This window comes from Hermetia illucens, chromosome 4 (genome assembly GCF_905115235.1).
Source record: "Hermetia illucens chromosome 4, iHerIll2.2.curated.20191125, whole genome shotgun sequence".
NCBI classification, from domain to species: domain Eukaryota; kingdom Metazoa; phylum Arthropoda; class Insecta; order Diptera; family Stratiomyidae; genus Hermetia; species Hermetia illucens.
The window spans coordinates 45696880-45716571 of NC_051852.1; the positions used below are offsets into that span (position 1 = coordinate 45696880).

The 19692-nt window shown below is 39.1% G+C and overlaps 1 protein-coding gene across 2 annotated transcripts; it reads right to left on the reverse strand.

Annotated features, from left to right (window-relative positions):
- Positions 1–2394: 2394 nt before the first annotated feature.
- On the reverse strand, positions 2395–18781 carry LOC119655061 (transmembrane protein 198). 2 transcript variants are annotated; one of them, XM_038060754.1, is made up of 7 exons: positions 17496–18781; positions 17229–17431; positions 7143–7245; positions 3900–4162; positions 3651–3815; positions 3325–3594; positions 2395–3254 (listed from the first exon to the last, which is right to left on the reverse strand). In XM_038060754.1, the coding sequence occupies exons 2-7, from the start codon at positions 17319–17321 to the stop codon at positions 3078–3080; spliced, it is 1071 nt and encodes a 356-aa protein (XP_037916682.1). In that variant the 5' UTR covers positions 17322–17431; positions 17496–18781; the 3' UTR covers positions 2395–3077. The 2 variants fall into 2 exon arrangements, with proteins under 2 accessions (XP_037916682.1, XP_037916680.1); XM_038060752.1 differs by having other exon boundaries at positions 17229–18781.
- Between the last annotated feature and the right edge of the window lie 911 nt (positions 18782–19692).

The window sequence follows — 19692 nt, forward strand, 5'->3', positions numbered from 1 at the left end:
ATAAAAGTAGCGGGATCACTCCCGAAGCCATCCAACTTCAACAACGGTCTAAGATATGCATCCTTTTTAATCTGGCCTGGAAAAAATGATCGACTGCACGTTAATGAAGACAAGAGGAATTACATGCTGGCAGCGTCAGCACAAAAAACCCAAGAAGCAACAGCTTAAATGGCACCGATTAACTGAGGGCGATAAAGACAGGAAAATACAAAATTTGAAACCGTTGATAATTTCTCCTATGTAAGGTCGAAAATCACAACTTATAACAGCTACGACGACAGACCCTATTTCAGCTTACAAAAAGAATGCTCGGAATGTCTCACCATAGGATCAAAGTTCTTACTGCACAAGACAATAATGTTGCCAGTGCTTATGTATTCGACTGGTAGACCTTCCCTCAAATGGTGCCCTGCCGTCAGCCAGGACGCCGGACAGCTTTTAGGGAAATCGAATTGATTGGCCTCGACTCAAAACTGGGATATCTGGAGTCCTTACTAAGCCAAGACTAGACCGAATACCGGTTGTTGCGCCATTGATGCTGGCGAGTAAGTTACGTCTCTTATAGTTAAAGAGGTAATATGACCTGACATAATTTTGAAGGAAGCAATTTGTCGATCGGTTGTAGGAGCAAATAGCAATCTTACATAGTTAAGAAGAGTGACACGAAAACGCTAGTAGGGCTTCTAACGCGAAGCTGCTCACTAAACAATCACCTGGAGAAAATCATGGTAGTTAGTTCTGCCATCTGTAGATAATATGAAGAAGAGGACAAGACGCCACCGAACTTTACCATAAATATACCCATGCCCGGCTTCTTCGGAACTTGAACGAAGAATCGTTTCAACGAGATATCTGTTCACGTTCTGATTTTGGGGGACGCTATCACATCTGTAAATCCGTGATCGTTACAGATTGAAAGTTACCTAACACAATAATACATTGGGCCTAATATGTGAGGCAATTTATTCTGTCTAGCCTAACGTAATAGTGTTCTGTCGTCATCAGTAAAATTATGTAGCAATCCAAAAGGCGAACATCTTTCAATACATAAATATATGTTCACATTTAATTATTTTTCATATAATATCCTTACAGTTACAAGTTACAAAAACTTTAGTTTTTTTGCAATATATTCACTTCTATGAATTTTTTATTATCTGTTTCTTTTTTCAATGCAATGTTTTGAGCTTTCCATTTATTATTTATTTATAAGTACTTGCCTCCAATTTGTGAGGGAAGACTGATTTAAAATTACATTTGTTTCCATGCTGGCAAGTTTGGTAGATAACTAGGGAGAATTCTCCACAAAAGATAGAATGCCAAAATGTTTACACTTGAATAAAGAAATAATGGATTCGCTTTTAAATTTAAGTTCAGTGATAAGTTCGTATTAAAGATGTGAAGAAAGTGCTTGAAGCTAACACAAATTGATTGAAATTATTCAATTTTTAAGTAAAAAAGAAACGCAACTATGCGAAATAATCACTTTGATTTGTTATTTCAAACACATGAGGACGATTATTGTGTAAAAACGCTACGAAAATTTTCAAGCCTTTCAAAAAAGCTCATCACAATGTTACTTTAACCATAATAATAAATACTTATGAGAAAATTTAATTCTACGTAATATAATTTATTATCTGTATTTATTTACATGAAATTCTGTTGTGTTTTAGCTCAAATACGTATGCATCTTTGCTATAGTTCGTTAAATGTACAAACATTTTTTGGCAGTTTTTTTTATCCGGTTTTCAGTTATGACGAACGGCTTCGTTTTGGTTGATTTTGATTCGATTCTTTTGATTGTTTATTTTTTATTTGAAAGATGAAACTCGAACATGCTTTTTCCTATATGAAAAGCAATTTGTTATTGGTATCGTAAATTGATTCAGTTTGCTTGTCTTTTGTTTGTTTATTGGCTTCGACAATGAGCTAAGAAATAAATTTAAGATTTCTCGATTTGAGCATTCAGTTTGCACCAAATGAACACTGTTTACACCCTTCATATATGTAGTGGACGATGTCGAACACTTTATTGGATTTCAAGTGTTTATGGAGTGATATGGCAGGAAGCGATAATCGAATGCCTAAACTAAGAGTTATGATCAATGCAAATGATAGATAACACAGTATTTTGTTGAAAACAAGGCATTTTTGCCATTTAACATTGCAGGAAACCTCTTGACATGGGTTTTGCTGTCGCCGCTATTCAGCAATCGTAAAAAAAGTTTGATTAAATATAACACAACTTTAATTGTTCATATCCTGAACCCCTGTCGTTTCGTTATAAAAAGCTATACATTTCACCTTTTCTTAATTTTTGATCCCCGTACTCAATCCTGAAAATCATTAACGCTCTCACAAGTCTCTCATTAACAAAGAATATTTACCAAATTTCAATGCTATCATTATACAAAAATATATTTACCGTATTATTAATCACATAATTGCTTTTGAATTTCGATTTTCATGTAGAATGGTTTGTTTAGCACCACTTCGCCTAGAATTTGTACTATTCGGAGATATGAGAATTTTCAGTGGAACCAACGCTATAAATTTACAAACAATCTTATTTAAAATATCTAAAAACATTTAGTCTGAAAAAGTGCTGTTTCTCAGCGTTCTATTGTTTTGCAGATAAAATCACACAAAAGGAACATACAAATATTTGGAAAATCACCTGAACAAAATGAACACGTTCTGTGTTGAATTGATCCGTTCAGTATACATTGTATACTTCTATCTAATTATAAGTCCGTGAGTAACTATACACTAACATAAAATGAGTTTCCTACTTAAAATTTATGTGTTTGCTCGAGATGCACTGATGCATACATATATCTCTTTCAAGGCTATCAAATCTAGGCTAAGAGGGTATTTTCCTTTTGCTAGCAAATTGCATTACTCCTGTTTTGTGCATTATAAAACAGCATCATTGTTATCATAGTAAATGGTTTTTGGTTTAGCTTCCTCTACATCTAATTGCAATAATTTCTACTTGTAAATCGTTTATTCAACTTCACATGTTAAAACAAGTAAAAAAATAATAATTTCAGAGCAGCAGTTTATGATTTTGGTCATCCACGCTCATTTATAATTTCAACCTTATCACCAAGTTCAGAATCCGGAATGTTTGTCAAATGTGTGCGATCGCTGCGCATTGTGTTGCGCTCATTCGAGCTTGTCTTTGTTGAATGTTCGGATGGAGTATTTGTTCCTGGTTGAATGCGTTTTTGCAGGGCAGACACGTAGTTCTAACAAAAATAAAACAGAACAGTGCAGTGAGACTAAATACAATTAGCAGGAGAAAAGAGAAATATGTACTTGTGATATAATGTCTCCCCTAGCTGTCCTGACTTGGTACAAATATCTATATTTTCGTTGTCTAGCTTCCTCTCTACTGGTACGAGGCCTTGAATTAGCGCGTGCACGATTGCCCCTGCGACGGTGAAGAACTGGCTTTCGATGGTCGATGCGCCATCCAGTTATGAAGCACTGAACCATTACGCTAACAATCGCCGCTACAGGCCAAGCACAAATTAGAACTCCACCCCAACATGGTGGTGGTGGCGGATCAGGTTTCATCGAAAATAGCTGAAGAGAAAAGGATATAGAACTGTGATAGTTTAGATAATTCAGTGCCTGCTCACCCAATTTATAGTGTCCAATCCGTGCATGAAGAAATCTATCGACGCAATTATCATCGCGGTGCCAACTATACTTGACGCAAAGATTGTAACATATTTTACACAGCACAATGTGAGCACAGCAAAAATAACTGCTCCGCCAGCTACAGCCACTAGTACCTCGCGGTGCTAAGGAGGCAAAGAAGTAATGACCCATTAATATTAACATATAGATAGTGTCAAGGGTAGTACTTATTCATAACGCTAACTTACCCCAAATTCATTATTTGGCATTGTGGCAACACATATTGTCATTGCTATGGCAGCTGTTATAGCTCCTGCAAAAGCACTAACTAGTGCAGAAGCTACCGGATGAGCAGAGCCGACAACGGCACCAAGGAGTCCAGCAATTACTGCCAAAGCTGAGTAAGCTGGACTAACGAATAAAGTTATTTCATGTTTTTGCAGAAGAAATATACAACCAGCTCCAGCCGCTAAACCACTCAGAAATCCAATAGCGCGAAGGCAACGATAACCTTTAAAGATATAAATTTGTATTATCAGAAAATTAGTTTGAAATGTTGGGGACTTTTGAAATCATGTATGGTGTGAGTTAAAGGTCGATTTTCCTGGATAATTCTATTCATTTATTTAAATAATGAGTGGATTATTAAACAAACCAAATTGTCTTAGCCTAAACAATGAGCAAATAACTTTTTAATTAGTGAAATTAAGAGAATATTGTTCTACCAACAATGGAGAATGGAAGGGTTGAAAGCCGGGGAAAACCATATACGTCCAACGAAATTGGGAAATCAGCCTATTTTTGTTAAAGTTTCTACTCCCGGGCCCCGAAAAATTACTAGCCCAAGAAAGTCAATCTCTTTTTCCCGCCTCGACGGACCTGGAAATTCCATTTCGAGTACAGGGAAGGTATCTTGGAAATATTTGTATTATACACCACAACCTTACAAGTGACCATGGAGGTTACCTATAGTATACACACGGTAAAGGAGGCTTTAGATGAGGACTGCCCGAATAATAATTGCTGACATATACATATCGATATCTTACTGGCAGAGCTCTAGTGACTTGCATTGGGGTCACACAAAGTAGCTCTAAAAACCCCAAGTGGGCATAGTACGTCAGCCATACCTATTCAAAATTAGCAAAAGTCGGAATAAAAGTGAATTTAGCTGGAAGAGCAGACATAATGAAGGACCTAAGGAGAATTTGCTACTGAGGAAGCCAAACTGAGTCCAACTGAAGGTTTTCAATCTGACTGGTTACCATATTCTCTTTATTTGAATTAATTGTCAGATCATTGAAGTCGTCGAACGATTTCTATATATAGGTAGCGATGATTGACTGTGACCTATATTGTTTTTCAAGAGCTCCAAGATTTCATTAGTTCATGATTACGTCGTGTCACCGTGGCCTTGAAACAATAAATAACGAACTTTGTCGGAGTACGGGCCAGATACCCGTAAACCTGTTGATCAGAAAGTGATAGTGGGAGATCATCTATGTATGTATTAAGGAAGGACAACAATTCCGTTGCTGGTTACGCGATGCAATGAAAACTACTTTTCCAGGACGGCCGGCAAGAGCGCTTTAGAATTACATGGCGTAGAACAGTGAGGGAGGAGGTCAAGCTTTTCCGGAAAATCGCGGAAGGAGTTAAAGCGCATCGCCAGGACGATTAGACAGATAGAGAGCCAATCCAAGAAAGTGGACTCTTACAAGTTCAGAAACCGGTACTTATTGGCAAATAATTCAAAAAGTCATTACAGATGGTGCATCTAGTTTCAAAATTTATTAAGTAGTTTCAAAAAGCCATACTACTCTTCTGAAGTGAGGTAACAAAAATTATGTGGACATCGAATTATTTATAAACAATCTCAAAGATTTTCGATCAGCAGAAGAGATGGATTGACATTTTCAAAAATGAGTGATATTTCTATTTTTATGGATAGAAATTACTAGCATTGCAAAGGTCAGGAAAGTCATTTTCCTATGGCCTTTTTATTGAAAATCAGGAGTAGTGCGACAGGGATGCAGTGCTTTGTTCTCGTTAGGACAATTTTTGAAAGACTATTAAGACCCTAGTCAACGTTGGTGTCAAACGATTAGTGATAAACCCAACTAAGGAAGAGATGAGACGAGTAATAGCAGTGGAAAAATTAACATCTAGTGATAAGAATTCTAGAGAATGTTAATAAGACCTGTGCATTGATGAAAAACAGTTGCTCCATAAATCACAAAATCATTGAGAGTAGCTGAGTGGTTAGAGCACAAGGTTGTCGTACAGAAGGTCGCGGTTCAAATCTCACTGGTGGCAGGGGGATTTGTATCGTGATTTGACGTCGGATATCAGTCGACTCAGCTGTGAATGAGTACCTGAGTCAAATCAGGGTAATAATCTCGGACGAACGCAATGATGACCACATTGCCTCCTATTCTATAGTGTACCGTTACGGACTTGAATAAAGGGCTCTAATACACTTCAAGGCCAATGATTATTATTACTGCAATTGCCTCTGCCCTGGTACGAAACCGTAGCCGTCTTCGTCCCTCTTTCAATTATTGAATAGCTTATTGGCTCGGGTTTACCTCAGGATTTTTGTCTTGGATTTGTTAATCATTAGCCCAATTTCCTTAGCTGCTCAATCTTTGTCCAAATCTGTCTCCTTCCCATATGAAATCGTGCCAAATGTAGTATATTAATAGTGTACTTCTGGCGTCGGCCACCATTTTCCTAATAGCATTTTCAAATGTGTAGTTGAAGAGCATAGAAACCAGGCCATCTTCTTCCTTCAACTCTTAATTTTGGTAAAACGCTTTTCGTGAACTCGTTTTGGACTTGGAATACGTAATTGTAATTGTAAGACAAGTTTCAATGTTGTTTCAAAAGAGCACATAGTTTTTGATAGAGAATCTTTGTCAATACAATCGTACTCTTAAGGCCGATGGAGATCGAATGCCCAATCACGAAAGTATTGAGATTTTATGCAGCGATATACTACAAGTGATGAGCCCATAACCGCGGGGCAATTTAAGGCTTGTCCTTAGAAACGAGAGGAATAACACGACACGATAAAAGGCGCTTGTAAGAGGTTCTGATTTGTTCAAGTGTCAATTCGCAATTGAGTCGACTGATCTAGGACATGAATTTTAAACAGAGATATGTTAATATGGAGCATTAATAAAGGAGCAAATTTTATGATCAGCAGGTTAAAAAGGAGAAAGACCTGAAAATGTTATACAAATTGGAGATACGAAAAGCTGGGGAGAATTGGCAAAAATGAAGAGAGTTTTTAAAAAGCTTTTAAATGCCTATAAATGAAGAGCTTTGTGATCACCAGAGAAAAGGGAAGTCGAAATCGAAATAGCATAACGTTGATTATGATTGATTGATTGATATGATTGATTGATAAATTAATATATACCCTTGTAAATTAATCTAAGTCCTTGCTAGAGACCATTTGGACTCAATAGTTTAGAAGTGGTATTTACCTAATAAGGCGTAAACAATTCCAAATACAGCAACAGTTGTCCATAATAGGGCTGATATCGTTTCCGGAGGGGTCGATGGACATGATGGGTTTTCCATTGCGCCCTGCAAAAAATAAATTTTTACTAAAATATGTAATTTCGATCTTTTGAAGCAAATGAATTTACTTAAAACTTAAAGATAAGACGTTTGTGTTTATTATTTTGGATAAATTTGCTTCGCATTCTTCTGTTTAATATATTCTCCATTAGAAATTAAACGGCAACGCAAACCAAATAGGACGATATAATTCATGGGCGATTGGAGAACATTGTTTTTTTTATTTGTCAAGTCTAAAAACCAAATTGTGGAACTATAAAATTTTATTGTTTAATTGAACGCAGTGACAGCAAACGAATAAGATACTTTGCGAACAATAAGAAGAGCATATTTCGATGGATGCACATTCTACCTACCTACTACCTAATGCCTTTTTACTGAAATGGTTAGATTCAAAAACCCTTGGTTGCTTCTACTGTGCAGTTTCTAATTTATTTATATATATTTATGTTTTTGCATCATGAGGCTCTTAGGAGCCCCCTTTAAATTTTTTGAGGTAGAGCATTTTATTAGATAGAAAAGTGAACAATAGAACCGCCGGTCCTCTTTAAGAAATATTCAATCTACTGATATTGACGATGAAGAAGAGAACGAAAATGCCTGGTATCCGGTTACCTATTACCCGGTCTACTGAGATCATAAATGAAGACACCATTATATGGTCTGCGCATTCTCTACCTTTGAGAAACGTTCTCAGATTTGTAAACGTCTGTGAATGTTGCAGTCAGGAAGTCATTTGGACAACGAAGTTTCAAGAATACTACAATGAGCCAAATTGCTTGGATCTCTGCTGTAGTTAGCAACGGAAGGATTCTGTCATGAACAAAATTTAAATTGACATTTATACCTTGACATGAAAGGACCTTGTAATTTATATTTTTTTAATGTTTTCGTCTTCCAGTGGTTGACTACATCCATTGCATTTCAAAGCAAAGTAAATCAGCAGACAAGTTGATCTGGTCTGAAATGTTCAGGCCCATCCAAGCAAGGAGTTTGGTATATATGCCCTAATGCATAAATAAGGTGTAATTTCCATGCTAACAACAATGACAATGCGGAATGTTAGTCGATTTAGCCTATAGAAAAACATGGAGATGAGCTGCACATTTTACGCCCAAAAAGAAAATATAACCTGGATATCTGATCTAACTTATAACCACATGTACCACGTAATCACAGAAGGGAAGGCAGAGAGTTGCATTATTATGGTGTGGATCCGACCAGCTTTTCGAAGGGACTAAATAACGATAGTGAATAGCCACGTTAAGCGACTTTATACTATAAGTTCCAAGTTCACGAGGTAAAAAATAACTAAACATTGCGACATATGCAAGGAAATTGGAGTCAATTTAAATGAACAGATCAAGTGGAAGAAAAATGGTTCCAATTCCATAGCAGAGTAAGGCCAGCAATAGCAGCATCATCCTATAACAGTTATGAGTGTTTTATTCGGATATTCGCTTCGTAGATTCAGTTACATAGAAAATTGGTTCACTCGCCCCCTAATGTAACTGCAGCCTTATGTTATGCAAAATGGCCTCAAAACGAAAAGCATGTTTTTCCTTGTTCTGATTAGTGATGATGTCAAAACCGGTGAATTAATGTTTGAAGTAAAAGAATCGAGCCGCATCTTTAGAGTCCCCACCAGATCTGGTCTTAATCCCCACCAGATCTGGTCTTAATCCCTTTTGCAGGATTTCCATCAGTTGCGAGTGCCGTGGTGGGTGTTAAAATCGCAATATCATCTTTTCAATATTGCATTTGAATCGTCCTCCTTGAGTTCAACTTCGAATACCTTGTCAGACTCTGATACCCCACCTGACACGGTACTGATATTCCCTTTCATTCTTCTATAGACTGATAATGTTCCCGATTTCAGATTCTGCGCTGTCTCTAAAGGGTATCTGTTCATGCGCTCATCTGAGGCCACTCCTTCAATCTGAGGAGTAATTTTTCCCCGATATTTGTTTGCCCGCCTTAAAAAGAACAGGACGGAAAATATCATCAGTCTTCCACCCGAAGATAAACCTAGGTAGGCACAATATTTCCATAAGCAATTATAATTAAAATCGAATCGCCAGTGGAAGTAGGAATTACCGCAAATTAATTTAAAATGCACAAACTTCTCAGAAGGCATACCAAAACGCCTCTTGAGAAAGTCTTCACCAAACTCTTCCCTCAAATAACAAATAAGATAAGTATAGACAGAAGGAAGTATAGTCTACGCAAAGTAATCTCTCCTATATATGTATAAGAAAAGAGGTAGGCTCTGTTGTGACAAATGCAGAGACATATCTCGGTTTTCCACGTCATATAAATTGATGCTTTACAAAAACACCACTTTCTCTGAACTGTAAGTTGTTGATTTACAAATCGGGGCTTAAACCTGTATGAACTTATGGGATTTAACTATGGGCCCTGCCAAACCATCGAAGATTAATCTATTTCAACGGCCTCAGTCTAAAATTCTGAGAGAGTATATCCGGTACTCCTTGGCATTTCCGGAAGATTCATAAAGACTTAGAGACCAGGACAATATTGGAAGAAATTGAATGTTTCGCTAAAAAACATGTAGCCAGACTTAAGAGTCACCTCAACATAATCATAATAATAATCGTAGGCGCCACAACCCAATTGGATCAGGGCCTTGAAATGTGTTAGAGCACTTTATTCAAGGCCGTAACGATACAGTACAGTACACTGTAACAGGCAATGTGGTTAGCATTGCCCTCGCCTGAGATTATTACCCTGATTTGACTCAGGTACTCATTCAAAGCTGAGTCGACTGGTACCCGACACATCCTGTCACGATAACAAATTCCTATGCCGCCAATGAGATTTAACCACGACCGTTCGCTACGATAGCCCAGTGCTCTAACTACTTGAGATATTCGGCCACCTTAGCGCAATGGCTAAGGGAATTTTATTTCATCAAAAATTCAAGCGGCTCAAAGAGTTGATATAAATTCATAATAAAAATCAGCGCGAAAAACTCCAACTGTATGTAGAAAAAAAAGTGAAAAATGCCAAGGTGAGTCGAATGATTAATAGATCTATCCAACACTTTTCTAGTATTTATCAGTGCCACCTATTAATACTAGAAAAGTGCTGGAAATGCAACAATGATAGGCACGATTTCCTCCGGGCCCAGAAAAGACAATCTAGTGAAATAAATTGATAATAAGGAGTTCGCATAATGTTCAGTCCAGGCTCTGATTTTTCACATAATTTTCATCCCATGTTCGAAATTTCTCTCTACGGCCCTAAGAATTCAAGGTGAGCTAAAGCTTTGGACATGATACCGGCCTGAAATGGGGAAATGAGCTCGCTGCCACGCACGGTGCGTGAAGAGGCAATTCAAAAGCTGTACTTTCCCGTGGATCACGTGCCCAAAAAAGAGAAGTCCATAGATCAGAAGAGAGGAAGTAAGTTGCTTCCATCATCAACTGAATGAGGACTCAGGACATCCAGCGTTCTCAACAAAAGAATTCACTTCTGCCTGGTTTAGGTCTGAGCCTACGACTGATTTTTTCTTCAATATAATTCGCACTCATGTCATGCTTGCGATTATAATAAATGGAGCGACTACCACCTGTCGCCACTTTCGATCACGCTGCTCCCAGGACAAAGGTAAGGCAGCGATGATGATGAGTTGCCTCTACCTTGGACGAAACTGTCAGTTAACTTTCTTGAAAAACTTGGGTGTTTAACCCAAGAAGAGGAGTCCGTGGACCACAAGACAGGAAGTAAGTTGCTTCCCAAGTGGTACGATCCATCATCAAGTGAGTGCTGACACAAGACTTCCAGCATCCTCAACAAAAAAAGGAATAAACAAGCAAATGGCATAGAGATATACCATTTATTTTCGAGAATTTTATAATTCGTCTTTTAGATGAAGTCATAGCGACCAGATGCTAATATAGCCTAAATTTACGAAGACTGTACTATTATAGATTTCAAGCTGGATATCCGCTTTAAGGGGAACTTTAGATGCTGTAATCAAAATTTCCATCTACCCCATGCGGAGGTTTACAAGTGTTTTTTTTTGCTGAGAAAGCTCCTATATCAAAGTAGTCTGATATTTCTATTTCTTTTATATTATTTCTAATTTGCTTGGGACGAATAAAATTTAGCTCAAATTTGGTAATTAATTCGCAACATTATTCTTTATTCATTTTAAATTCCGCATCGCAACCCTAATATGCCATCATATTAACAAGCAAACCGAGCTGATTACCCACATTTCGCTTGTCAAGTTATCGATGATATTCAGTAAATAGTGAATTTAACAGAATTTAAGTATTAAACCAAAAAAGGAACATAAATAAACTTACAGTAAAAATTTAAATAGATACAGAAGAAAAAAACGTAAACACCTGGGCTTCGAAATCTACAAATTTAACCCTCTGAATGGATAGGAAAATTCATCTACTTGGAAACTGGGCAGTCAACCATTTTCAAGTTGGAACGAACAAAAGTTTTTTTTTTTGAATAATAAAAATTGTTTGTGCTTGGGTCCAAAAGAAAAACGTTTTTTAAGGGTAGAGTAAGGTAAATATCATTTTAGCGGCCACAGTTAAAATTCGTAAATTTTCCAACTGAGTTTCAACCAAACGGCAAGAAACAGTTTACTCTGTAAGGGTTTATTTAAGAACAAAGCCTTATTAAAATCGGTTTTCTGTCTGTCTACCACGTGCACTCTTCTTTAAAGTGGCTGCAAATATTGAGACGATGATTGGTGGACGCATATAGAGAGTTTCATACCCTTATAGGAAGTTAAAAAATATAGTCGTTTGAGACATCAACTGAAAGGTTTTGATTAATACTTTACGAAATCGGCCTTAACAAGAGGTTAAAAAGTGCAAATTGGAATCCAGACAAAGTGTCCATCTATCTCTATCCAAGTCAACTTCCGGTTATTCGTATTGGACCTTAACTCCTTTCCTCATTAATTGGTGGTGTATTTTATAACTGATTGCCAACGGTTGACCTTCTTTGCACTTTCTTCACCTGAGGCAATGCAGTGGCGTTCAGCCATGCAAACTGAAACTATCCACTCCTCCTCTTTCCACAACTGGACTTGGGACCGACAATGAAATATTATTTTATATTATTCTATGTATATGTACGTAATTATTTTCTGAGTTATCACAATCTCGGCAGTTGTCAGATTTTACCTAATGAAAGCATTAAGTATCAAGCATTTAGGATTGGACGATCCTACCGACTTAAAAAATACATAGGGGCTCTGATGGTCACGGCTGGTAGGTTAATGGGAAGCAGTGTGTGAATCTCAACTCATCTAGGGAAGCCGTGAGGGATTTAGGTGCAATATTTATGGCCTGTAATATTATGGAAACTACACCCACCCTCCAGATCCGCCAAATTTCGTTAATTTTCCGAGCCAGTGGCTCATAGTTCACCTTTTGCTCCATATATTTGCGTTCGTTATGATGAGTAGCAACGTCAATAATATACGTAGGACGACCCATCTTGTCAAGTAACAGCTTGTCAGGCTTGTTGTGTGGTAAATGGCGATCAGTAAAGACTTGCCGGTTTCAATACATGTTGTAAGCAGAACTATCGTGTACTGCCTGGGATTCATATCGGTAAACCGAACATGTACCCATGATTAGTCCATGTTTGCATCCAAGGTTTTAGTGGGTCACCTTACATACACCATTATGCCTGTTCGTGTGTTGTACCAGCGTCATAACAGACCAACCAGAAATGAGATGGTCCAGTGCCTCAACCGCCGGGCGGCAATGAGTAGTAGACGTAAATCTCTGTCTGTCTCAGCAAAACACTCCCCAGCACATTGTCATCTGTTCAACGATGCATTGCTTTCAATTTCCATTCATCGATCTACTCTTGATATGACGTCACCACACTCAAAGGACTGTAAAATCAATTTTTCAAGTTAAGTGGAGTCAATCAGCCGCAAGCGAGCGACTCGCCTGCCCTTTTCTATAAAAATAAGCGCGTAGCGAGTCGACGCGGCAGCGATGTTCTGCCGCAATGTCAACCACGCCCCTACCTTCGATGTCATGAGGCAGGTTCATCTGCTACACGACAGAATTTGGATGATGCATTCGGAGTTCGGACATAGTTCGCATCCACAATTTTCCAGATTGGTATTCGTCCACGGCAATATTTCGAATTCATAGTGAACTTATTTTATTCTTCCTCGAGAGATGTGATTTAGCTAGCTTGGATGTGAAGGTCACCGTGCGGTCCGGCATGCGGCTCGTGATGACCTTTTCAGACGGCTTGAATTCCACACTAAGTTCTCCTATCTAGGTTTGAAAACGACAACCGATAAAAGCTACGACGAGGAAATCCACGCATAGTTGTTTGCAACCAACAGAGCCTATTTCAGCTTACAAAAACTGTTCTGCTCCAAACCTCTCATCATATGCTCAAAGCTCTTACTGTGCAAGACCATTATCAGAGGCTTTTGCTCTTATCATGAAGAATTCCGAATTTTTAGCTGTATTCGAGAAAAGAATCCTCCGAACGTCCCCTAGATACGAATTCTATGAACAATACCGTGACTGTCTGGGTGTGCATAAAATCTGATTCAATAGGTTGCAGTGGGCGCGTCACTTAATCCATATGATGAGTATGACCTGGCCCAGAAAGTCTACAAGAGTAATATCTACGATGGAAAAAGAAAAAAGTGACAGACACTGCATCAGATGGAGCGATGGCGTAGCCTTTAATGATATGGAATTGGTGTGTGTCTGGAGTTCCTTATTAAGCAGATTTAGATTGGATTCCGATTGTTGAGCCGTTGATGATGATGATGACATCCTCCAGCATGAAAGGCACTCAGCGCCATACAAAACCAAGAGGAATCCAACGAACCACCCTGGAAGATGCCTCTTCGTACGTGGATGGACTCTGAGCAGTTAGTACTGTCAGATGATGGCATTAACAAGGTGGTATACCACCCTTCCATGATTGCCGCTAAAAAAATTATTAGTTCGAGGACCAACTATTGGACGCTGTCAAAAGACTTAGTGTAATCGTTATAGCAACCAAAGATATTTCCTTTCCCTCTAGTTGCCTATCTTACTACTCCCGAATCGATGATGCGTTGCTCTTTGTAAACCCTTGATCCATCTCGGCAGCCCTTTTGCTCCTTGGAAAGAAAGTTGTTTGTCTCGAGGTGTGCATTGAACCTTCCACTAATATTGGACATTATGAATTTATATTTATTTATATGTAGGTAGGTAATCTCAGTGCAGTGAAGAAGGATGAAAATTCGTCCAGCCGACTAATGATCTGAAATATGCCAACCGAACTGTGTTTACTGGTTTTATATCAGATATTATACACTCGATCCAGACCATAGTCCCTACAGTTCTTCGAACTGTTTATGACTCGTCGAATCTCTTCTTTGGTAACTCACGCTTCAGCGGTAATCTACTCGGCATGGTGGGTGGATAACTCCCAAAGTCCACGTCAATACTCACGTACGTTGCATTCTGAACACGTCTGCAATGATTTTCCGTCATAACCGACTGCATTCAACAGGAAGTTTTTGCATTAGTGTGTCCAGAATTTCATCTACGGGTGTCTCACTGCGGATGGCACAATTTCGATAAAGCCTTTGCAGTTTGTTCTTCATTTGCCTGCAAAAATAGCCACTACTGATTTGTCAGCCTAGCAATGTTCTCAGTCGCGCTGACACCCTGAACGACCGGCCATGGAAACACGGTGAATCTCTTTGGTCACTCAAACCAATAGCACGAAAGCGAATCTTCTAATCGTGCAACCTGACAGCCGCAACTGCACCACAATACACAAGTGCTCGTAGTTACAGTAGCGACATACCGCGAGAGATGCAATCTCATCATTGATTTAAAATGGAATTTTCGGAGTTGCTAGAGATGAATAGAGCCTGAGAATGCCTGGTCTACGCAAAAGATCTATTTGCGATCTCTTTGGAATTCGCCCCGAACTTCAACGGAGACTCCAGCTGGACTGTGAAGAGTACTTCCACGAGCACTGAAACTGTTGCCCGTAGTGATTGGTAATCGGTTTCCGCGGTGACCTTAAATCGAACACGCTCCCTGATGGAGCGAGGATTGTTTCGCTAGGAGTAATAAAACGATACTGGCCTCCAACCCGCTGCACAGTCACATATTGCGGGAAATGCCCCACGAATCTTTCGTGCAACAAGGGGCGATATGATGTTGTACCTGCCCTCGCCATTGTTATTTCGTAGTAGAAGCAGATGATAAAGAGGTTCATTTCCTCAGTCCACTTAATCCGCTACCTACGCGAACCTGCTGAAATGGTCGCTGCAGATTGTGCCGAAACACCTGCAGTAGATGGAGTCATGCGTCTAATCATAGTGGCCCAGACGTCGAGCTGCCTCACGGTTAGCAGTTCCGATCCCGTGCTGTCCATTATGGGAGCTCGATCCAGTCAACAAGTCACACGATTCCCACCAGTTATAGGTACCGGATCTTAGATTTTTCCTTCTTCTCATTTGGTGGATTTGCATTTAATACCTAACTGTCAGGCATGGAGATAGCTTCCTCAGTGAGTATTCTGCATGACTGCACAGTTTCTGCAGTTTTCTTGTCTACCACTTGAGGCGCTACAGTGACCTACAGCCATTCAGACTGCTGTGGCGGAACTATGTAATTATTATTGTTGCATGGACTATTATTATGCGACATATAAAATAAGTAATCAGGAATATCCAATTTAACAGCTTATAGGACTTACCGACATCGTATTGCAAACCAAATGCACGAACTCTACTGCCGCATCAACCGTAGAACAGAATCCCCGAAACCCATTTGGCCGTCTTGATAGATCAATATTTGGAAAGCAGGCGATATGAAAGGGATACACTACTTTTAAGGCTTCGGTAATAAAAAGAGAACATCCAGTTGAACTGTGATGTGAGCTTTTTCCTTCTTTTGCTATAGAGAAACATATTATCATTTGGAACTTCAGATTACTTGAGACGATTTTGGCCCATGTCCTTTGTTCTTATTCGCCCCAAAATACAATTTTCTGTAGCATATCAACTCAGCTTAGTTTCTAGTGCTCTAGCCTCGCTCTTGCCCTCTGGTAAAGTTTTCTTACGCGGAGACAGGACGCCCAAATATATCAATGGCTTGGTTCTACCAGTACTTTAGTTTGCGAAGCAAAAGTCGTGTCGACATGAAGACGACACATGTCTCGATTACACGTTGAGATATCTGCCCCGCCCCTTTTTCCTCTCACCGCTCTCTTCGGACCATTACTTCCCCTTAAATGTGGCCTCTTCAAAATCCCCAGCGGGCCAGCCCAGCACCTGGTCTGCCTTGTTGCAGAAACACTTTCCGTTACTATATCCTTCGTCTGCAATGTCAAGAATCAGTACAGTATCATTCTAGCAAAGGCTATAATACCCCTATCGCTGCCTACGGTTTATAAAATAAATTGAATTCTCAGCAAGACAAGGTTACTGGCAGCTAGGGTGGGAAGGGGAGTGATTGATTCGAAAGTCCTAGAAAATATGTAAGTAACATTTGGTAACGTGATTCATATGAATGCTACTTGGTTTTACTAATTGGGGAACATGGCCAAAGCTTGTTGAACCGAGTGAATTGAGGCAAAGGCAATGGAATGTAGAGTCATAGAAAAATAATTAATATTGCGTGTAGAGTCAACATATTGCGTGTAGAAAGATACATAGAGTTCTGCGATTGTATTTATTGCTATGAAAATAGGAGAGCAACTAGTTAAATTTGATGTGCATCTTCTTCAAGTAGTTTCAATTAAAACAAATTCGCGGAGATTTGCCGGCTCGAATGATTGCTGCTTTAAGGCACAAGCAAGCTGCATGGCATGAATAAATGCAAGATGCATTCCGCGTGGGGCCAGAATCATAAAAATCGTTTTGCATCAGTGGAGCGTGATTTAAAACCGCTAAGAATAACAAATCAACTTAATAAGCAGTAATCAATAGAATAGGGACTTACCTGCAAAAGGAAAGGCCACACTAGAGTCTGTCCAACTTTCGTATCTTGAATAACATTTTTTGATCGATCATTATCTTCCTCTCGGAAATGCATTATGGGTGTATGTTGGACAACCACTATATACAATTCACAGACTCTGGATCAACAATCATTGCACAGTTATCACTGCGTATAGGCGTTTCTCTGACCGTTCAGTACGATGCCTATTCCAAACGAGACGAAAACATCAACACATGTTGGTCATATTTTCACTTCAAGTGTGCTCACCAATCACTAATGCGTAAACATTTCAATGAAAGTAATTAAGCTTCAAATTACAGAGTATTGTCGCGAATTGTTGTTCTTCATCGTTGCCCTGTACTCGGTATGTTAACCACTCGCGAATTATTACTAGGTAATCCGTTACACGCTGGTTATCTGCACATCTTCCGACGCGTATATGAACATTATAATGCGCTCACTATCTTTCCACCGAGATGACGTCGAACAAATTTATAGAATTTCTCCTCGATGCCAACAGTAGGTACTATACACATAGGAGGTATGTAGGTTCTGGCAAAGTGTCCTATGTTTTTACGTAATGCGGCTACAGATGGAGTGAAAACTCGACTAGAACTTTTCCTATGCTCCAGTGGAACATACAACTTTTCAGGTGAGAGGATCAGGATTCAATGATAACTTCTTAAAGTAAATTTGTTTTCACTTGAACTCGTCAGTTGCGGCATGAAACGGAATTGAAAGTCTGCAGCACATGGGTCTCCTGAAGCACACGCCTTAGCCGCACTGCTCCCATTCCCGTCTCTTTATTGTTATCGCACATATGTATGTCCATATGAATGTACATATGTTCAGTAGTCATACACGATGGATTCTAAATTCATGCTTCCCACCAACGTGTTATTATTTCGCTGTTAGTGCTCGCGCCTCAAGTGGCATCTTTATTTTGGTTACGAAGGCTATAATTATCCAATTGAAAGTAAGTACAACAGAATGAGTTGATGAAACTTTAAAAGGTGATGTTGGGCAAGAGTCTAGATATCCACGTACTTCACGGCTTATGAGCTCTGGAGTGCACTCGTTCTATTAGGACGCATTGAGGAATATGTGTAAGTGTACTAGCGACGGAATAAAGCCAAGTCGAGTTTAAAAAGGATTCACGAGTGCATTTCACTGCAACACTTTCCCGGCCATACTTTCACACAAAGGAATTCCCTATTGTCTGTAGGTCGTGAGATTCGCGCATGGACTGCGCTCCCCTATATCATTATTATTCTGTCACTAAGTTCGGTTTCGGTGAAAAACACGCAGTAATGACCGGAAGCACGGCAGGTCGGAAAACATGATAAAACGCCCGAAAAAGAAAACTATGTTCTGCTGGGTTTGGATCCGATGGAAACTCACTTTTGCTAACTATCACCACCACCCGTCCACTAAGAACAGAACGATATCATTGCTTCTATCGACTGATGACGACCTTCACTGAACTCCGGTAGATGCGCGATACGTACCGGACCGCCAGCTTCGTGCTTATACCATGTTATGTCCCACAACGAATGGGACGACTGAACAAATCAACAAACGAAAGGGTACGGGTTGGTTCGTTACACTCCCGGACTCGTTTCTATATGAGACGGGCCAGAGACAAACAACATGTTATAAATGAACGTTAACGATAACTGTCGGCTTTGGATTACATTATTTCGGTAGGTACTTGGACTAGTTGGAGAAACAATAAATTGCACAGTCTGAGAACTCTCAACCAAACCCTGGTAGAGATCCTTTTGTCCATGAGGGCATAGATACTGAAGACTTCAAAAGAAAAGACAATTGTTGATGGGAAAAAATTTTATCTTATCTCGCAGGGGTATATTATAGGAATAAGAATTTACCATTCCACCCCTAGTTTTACAAGGCAGGTAAAATAGGTGTTTAGGTAAAATCACTGTTATTATCAGGTTCAGAATGAAAGTATCCGGTCGGCATTTATAGAAGGTTCCATATCAATTAGTAGTAGCGCTACTTTTGAGGAAAAAGGGATTGAGGTTTCTATCATGTGCTAATTTATTTTGCAGTAATTCAAAAAATTCTGCCTGCAACTATAGTGAAATCCACCAAAAGTTGCTTTGAGAGACTGAATGGTGAGAATTAAGGTGCAATTGAGAATTAAGACTACTAACTTAACACCCAGTCTCCTCGGAATACACTTACTTCCTTATTACTAATTAGAAGCTCAAAAGTTTGATTTTAGCGTCGCGTTCTACTTTCAAAAAAGTAGGAAACTGCTTGAGAAACATATGAAATTGTTTGAGGGAACTATAATTTTGGTTGGGAAAATTACGAAATTGACTGGAAAAAACCTATATACCGATACACAATCATATTTTTTTTCGAATTTCTCCATTGAATAGTTTCTGAGACTGCATCTCGTCCCACTTTATACCTCAATATTTTGACACGTTGTTCA